Source organism: Suillus paluster (genome assembly GCF_016628075.1).
Source record: "Suillus paluster strain FC165 chromosome Unknown EDB91scaffold_32, whole genome shotgun sequence".
NCBI lineage: Eukaryota > Fungi > Basidiomycota > Agaricomycetes > Boletales > Suillaceae > Suillus > Suillus paluster.
The window spans coordinates 922-6522 of record NW_024537592.1 but is presented as its reverse complement, the minus strand read 5'-3'; the positions used below and the strand labels follow the sequence as shown (position 1 = coordinate 6522).

The 5601-nt window shown below is 45.1% G+C and overlaps 3 protein-coding genes across 3 annotated transcripts; 2 read left to right on the top strand and 1 right to left on the bottom strand.

Moving 5' to 3' along the window:
* Positions 1-350: 350 nt before the first annotated feature.
* EDB91DRAFT_1013993 (uncharacterized protein) lies at positions 351-533 on the top strand (the record flags this gene model as incomplete). The annotated part of the gene is made up of 1 exon (XM_041312467.1): positions 351-533. A coding segment is annotated over one exon (183 nt), but the record flags the coding sequence as incomplete, so codon positions are not given.
* Positions 534-2041: 1508 nt separating this feature from the next.
* On the bottom strand, positions 2042-2767 carry EDB91DRAFT_1054548 (uncharacterized protein; the record flags this gene model as incomplete). Its single annotated transcript, XM_041313835.1, has 1 exon — positions 2042-2767. The coding sequence occupies one exon, from the start codon at positions 2765-2767 to the stop codon at positions 2042-2044; it is 726 nt and encodes a 241-aa protein (XP_041176290.1).
* Positions 2768-3919: 1152 nt separating this feature from the next.
* Positions 3920-4842, top strand: EDB91DRAFT_1249229 (uncharacterized protein; the record flags this gene model as incomplete). Its single annotated transcript, XM_041323043.1, has 3 exons — positions 3920-4054; positions 4116-4244; positions 4297-4842. 3 exons carry the CDS (start codon positions 3920-3922, stop codon positions 4840-4842), a joined length of 810 nt encoding a protein of 269 aa, XP_041176289.1.
* Between the last annotated feature and the right edge of the window lie 759 nt (positions 4843-5601).

Genomic DNA, 5601 nt, shown 5'->3' with positions numbered 1-5601 from the left:
AATATATTAACCCCCAGCATTATTTCAATCCCCCATCAACCACTCATCTGTGTCTTCCCTCAGCTTGATCTGCATCGACATTACGGTCGAAATTCCATTGTGTCCCGCTATTCAAGATGATTCAGAATGGACCATACAGTCATATTAGGTCCGATGATTCAGACTCTGAGGCTGCAGGCTCGCGATGTCATGCTCCTGAACCTTCTATCTCCAATCCTCATCCTGCAGCAGGTGCAACAAGTCAAATTCGCACATCTGCTCATGAAGAATCTCATATTAGTACAGTGAGTTAGATATATTGAAACAGTTGTCATACTCGAGTGACTCATTCAGATCTCTTTAAATAGACTTTGAAGGAGGCTCAGCTCCAGTTAGAAGCTGTCAAGCAGCGCAATCGACTTTTGGAAGAAAAGAATGCCATTTTGGAGGCCAACAAACCCTCTCGCAAAACCTCCAAGGCACCCTCCCAGCTTGTAGCATTTGACGAGGAAGTGAAAATGTTTGCTAAGAAGTATGGCGTCATGTATGAGATGTACCCACCCAGCGCTGAGCTACTAAAGAAGACTCTGCCTTCGATTGGCTCATCATTTGACCGGCCAGCTCGCTATGCAAACTCGGCTGCAGAAGCGGACGCATTATTGTCTGAACTACGTAGTGTGCTCCCGGATCACCTGCACCATCTCATATCCTCAAATCATTTCCATAAGACTGTACGTGTGTACATTATTAATTGACTTCTATGTACTAATCCTTGTCCAGCTGCAACAAGCACTTGAAGCTGGTCGGTCTTCTGAACTCATCAAGTTGCGACAAGTTGGTGGTCGCATTTTTGGGTTAAGTTCTGATTACTTTGTCACATCCTCAAAATGAGACACCGTCGATGAGCTTTGTAGGCTGCTAGGTAAGGTAGGGCTCAAGCGCATTCATCAGACCTCACGTGATGTGACAATTCTGTGACAGACACATAATTTTGGATGATAAGTGGTGCCGGTCAAGCCGAAATCTGGTGATAGAATAGAACTGAAGATTACACTATAAAAAATGTAGCAGAACTTAAGTAACATATGTAGTGGAAGTAATGTAATCTCAAACAATAGTCTCATTATCCAGCTCGTGCATAATAGCCTCTGGGAGCACATGATGACCATGATAAAGCTTTGCAGCCCATGCAGCCTGTTGTCCATTCAAGCCCTTCTGATAAGCATCCATAAATCTCTGAGATCTAATGAAATATCTATGATTATAATCATTAATGATCAGTGCCAAAAACTGCTTTAGAGAAGACAACATACTTGCACATTGACTCGAGTGTGACTGAATCAAGGGCCTTGATCACATTGCGCTCTAAATCAGCCTCTTTTTGGGAAGGAGGACATTTGCGATATTCGCGTTTTGCACAACCCCAGCACTGCTCTATAAAATTAAGTTCACAATGGTATTTTGGCAAAAATAAAACACGAAAGCCGCGTGCTTGACAAGTCAATTCAAGCATTGACAAACCTCCAGAAAAATCAGGCTGTTGATACAAAACACGATGACAGCAACACCTGCCCACTTTATCAGATGGGCACTTAAAGCTGGGACATTCCGATCTCAGTTGAGCTTCCTCTTCAAATCCTCGCTCATGTAGGATTGTTGCCATTCCTTTGAACCAACCAGCTTTTGGATGACCAGTGGGAAAATAAAGCGGCTGCACAGTCCCATCTCGAAGATGTCCAGGAGCCATTGGTACCTTTTTTTTCACAGGCTTGCCATCTGAGCCATGCAGCAGCTTTCTGCTCATGTCCGTTGCTGTCACAGTGACCCCCCAGTTCTGGCTTGGATTTTTTGGCATGTTTCAAGCGGAAAGAGCATCATCGGGACGTTTGAGATGTGTAGTCGCATTGTCGAAAATGAAAATATGATCCTCTTCAGCATAGTCCTTTTCTAGTATTGACATTGCACTCTTCACGTGCCACAAGATTTCATTGTTGGTGTAGTATCCATCCCTTGTTTTGCCTGCTCTGAATAAGACACGCATTGTTTCTGTTCCATCCTTTGATCAAAGCCACCTGTAATCAGCTGACACGAAGTCGGCAACCATCAATGAAGAGCCTTCCCCTTTTGGCTGTGGGACAGCCCCTTTCGACTTGTGCTCCCAGATCAACTTTCGCCGATCATTGGCATAGAATGTTGATTCATTGTGAAACCAGACTACGACACGCCGACCAGGTGACTGTGAGGTGACATCCTCAACCAACACATCTCCATGCTTCCACACCCGCATGTGAGATTGAAAGCTTGCCCACACCGGCAAGAAAATATTCTGTCGATACTCGACTATATCTCCCCGTTCATGCCCATCCAAGTACATGCCCTTTCCCTCTGTCTTCCAGTGGAAACCAAGCTTCTTCATCCAGCATTTTGCTGTAGCAGGTGAAATTGACTTTGAGAAGCCATGACGCTTCTGGACTTCTGGATCCTTGAGGTAATTGGCAATGTCTTCAGCACGTATGTATTTGCCAAGGCTTTGCAGATGGGTTTTGATGTCTGCTGCAAGTGCCTCATCCTCGATACGTGATACATTCAAGCCAAACTTGTGAGTCGGAAAGTTTGCTCGGTCGTTGATATAAGCCCTAGCCCATGAATGAAGGTTTCGACCAAGCCACGGTCCTTTCATAAAAAATAGTGCCGTGTCCTCGGCAGCCCTCGTCCAATTCCCAGCAGCACTATTTTTGGGCTTGCCGCTGTCATCAATGTTTGTATACCGGTCCAGGAATAGCTCCATGAGCTCGAGGCGCTTTTTGACCGTCCCTTCAAATGGTGATGGATTGTAGCCTCTATTGGCATGTCAAGGGGGTTTCAAAAGAAGACAAAGGTCCTTCAGTGCTTCTCGTGCTTCATTCACTGAAGGAGGTAGGCGACTTGCATAGCTCATGCCTGTTCTAAAATGTGACCCCCCACTTTCATTATTTCCATCACACTCATCATCTGTCTCGTTATCCATCTCATTATCTCCACCATCAACATCAAGAGAAGCAGAAGGTGTGTCATCAGCTGGGAATTTCTGGTTCGAAGATGCCGCAGCAGTCTGGTTTTACTGTGAGTTTTCTTTTCTTTACTACCATGCTTTCATGACTCACTGCAGAAAGCAGAATAGCTTCAGCTGGTACCAGCTCAAGAATTCCGTGCATAGGCTGCAGGCCCCCTGTGTCACGCCAGCAAAGACCTCTGATGGCAATCATGTCATTCTTGTCTCCCGTGACATCCTCGCAGGTGACGGTTCGCCTTTGCAGAGTCTTGTGGATTGGTGGGCTTGAAGTACTGAGGCCGAAGAAAGGCGAAACACTGTGAGTGCCCCATTCCTCTTCCACATTTCCAAACCAATGATTTAGAGCATGTCTAGCATGTCGGGGCGTGCATGGGTTGAATTTCATGCCCTTGGCACCAGCTGATGCGTCCGAACAGTCATTTGACGCGTCCACATCCTTTCCGCAAGCCTTAGTGCATACCTGTCAGTTCTCAGCTCATTAATACCATGCCAAATAAGGTCTTAATCTTACCTGAGTAGTATTTTCTTTGTCACTCAAAGCAATCCTGCCCATGTTGGCATTGATTCTCCTCTTCTTCCATGGTAGGTTTTCTGTCCAAGTCTTGAATTTACGCTTGATCCCAGCCATGGTTAGTCGCAGAGCATATTGTTTACAGCTCCGCCACGCCGTGTACATACATTTCGGCATTTGGGCTGTCTTGCCCTCAAAAAAATCAACATAACAACTTTGTCCCTTGTCTTGCTGAAAAATGGAAATCGCTTGTGAGTTTGCATTGTGCTTCTGACCATTTCTGCGATTCAATATATATTACAGGCATTGTAGTTGAATTGTTATGTTCATTTTTTCAATTTGTAATGCTATTGTAACGCTTGATTATGTGAGGTCTGATGAATGCGCTTGAGCCCTACCTTACTATACCCGGAAGCCATACCTACCCACTATTTCCTCCCATTCTCTTTCCAAATGCAGTCATTGACGCTAGTAATTCAACTGTCTTCGGTAACTGGAAGCCCTTGGCTCAGGTACGTTGCCATTTCTTTGTTCATATACAGCTTACTGACAATGACGATGTCCCCGAAACAGATCTTGAAAGCGGTTTTGATGGGCGAAGCATCCCTTACATCTGTCAAGAAGGGTGGGCCACCTAGAAACTACAAGATTTGGGGTGTATCTACCATAACACCCAGAGCAATTGCATGGAGCGCCACAATTGTAAGTGGTTCATTTTATTGCTCCCATCGTCGCTGAGCATTCTTCATTGCAGGCCATCTTTCTTCTATTGCCAGATACAGTATTCTCTCAAGACGGCCATAGCAAAAGCTTGGGGATTCAATACAAAAATCTATTCTACAGCTTCAAGAAGATTTTGGTGTGTTGCTGGGATGCTCCGTATCTCACAAAGATCAGATGCCACATCAAGGGACATATCTTTGGAGCCGCAAAGCTACCAGTTGATGCACCTGATGGGGAAGACTTTACTGGGCAGATTGCACTTGCAATGGCTGGCTTGCAATCCAACGATGCCGACGAGGATTTGGATTCTACCCCGGGTGACTCCGCTCAGGGTATTGAAATCACTCAGTCTGCACTGAATTCTCCGCTATCGACTCCAAGGTTGTCCATAGTTCCTGAAATACCTTCCAGTGGCTCCAGTGCTCCTCTCGTAATGCCACTTGCTCCTGCAGTTACTGCGGTCAATCAGAACTTGCTTGTTTTTGATGACACAGGTGATGTGGAGCTCAATGAAGGGGTGACTGGAACTATAGATGCAGAGGATCATGCAGAGCCTTTCAATGAGGGTCATACTTGAGGACGGAAGAAGAAGAAGTCTGGCCAGGCAGCTAGTCAAGTCCCTCATAAGTCTGCCCGTCAGAAAAATTAGCAGTAATATTACAACTCCAGTTCATTGCAGTCCTGATAATTAGTTGGTTGTCGTGTCTGTCAATGAATCATGTTATTAATAATCTAATAAGGCCATCTGAATCGTGCAATGATAAGAGATTCAGAATTCTTCAGAATCTGTAGCGGAAATTGAGCAGGAAACTCGCTTAAAATCTAAACACTACAAATTGATTTTGACTGTAACTGTAACAACCTTCTATTCTTACCTTCTAAATTTTTCAATGGCGATTCTGAATTGACAGATTCAGACACCTGGACCTGGACCTCCCATCTGAATCAACTCCTCAAGTCCCCCTGCAGACAACTCCAGCATCTGCAAAATGCTCTATTGTATATTACTCGGTGCATAAGACCTGGACCTCACAGATGATTGAAGCTGCAGCTGTCAATGTGCGTTAATGTTTATTCATACCTATGGACAGCACATTGACATATTAACACAGCAGTATTAACAGCTGTTTCCGAGCTATGTGATCTAGCGCACTGTGGGTACAACAAGTGCAGCGGAGAGAAATCAATCTACTACACAGTTGGGTCTTTGCTGCCTACTGCCTCACTTGAGAACAAGCACGTTCGACCCTAAAGGGGATTACTACTGGGGAGTGCTAATCTCTGTCTAAACGGCCCTATTCAACCCTACCACAGGTAGGATGAGGATCCGCAAAAA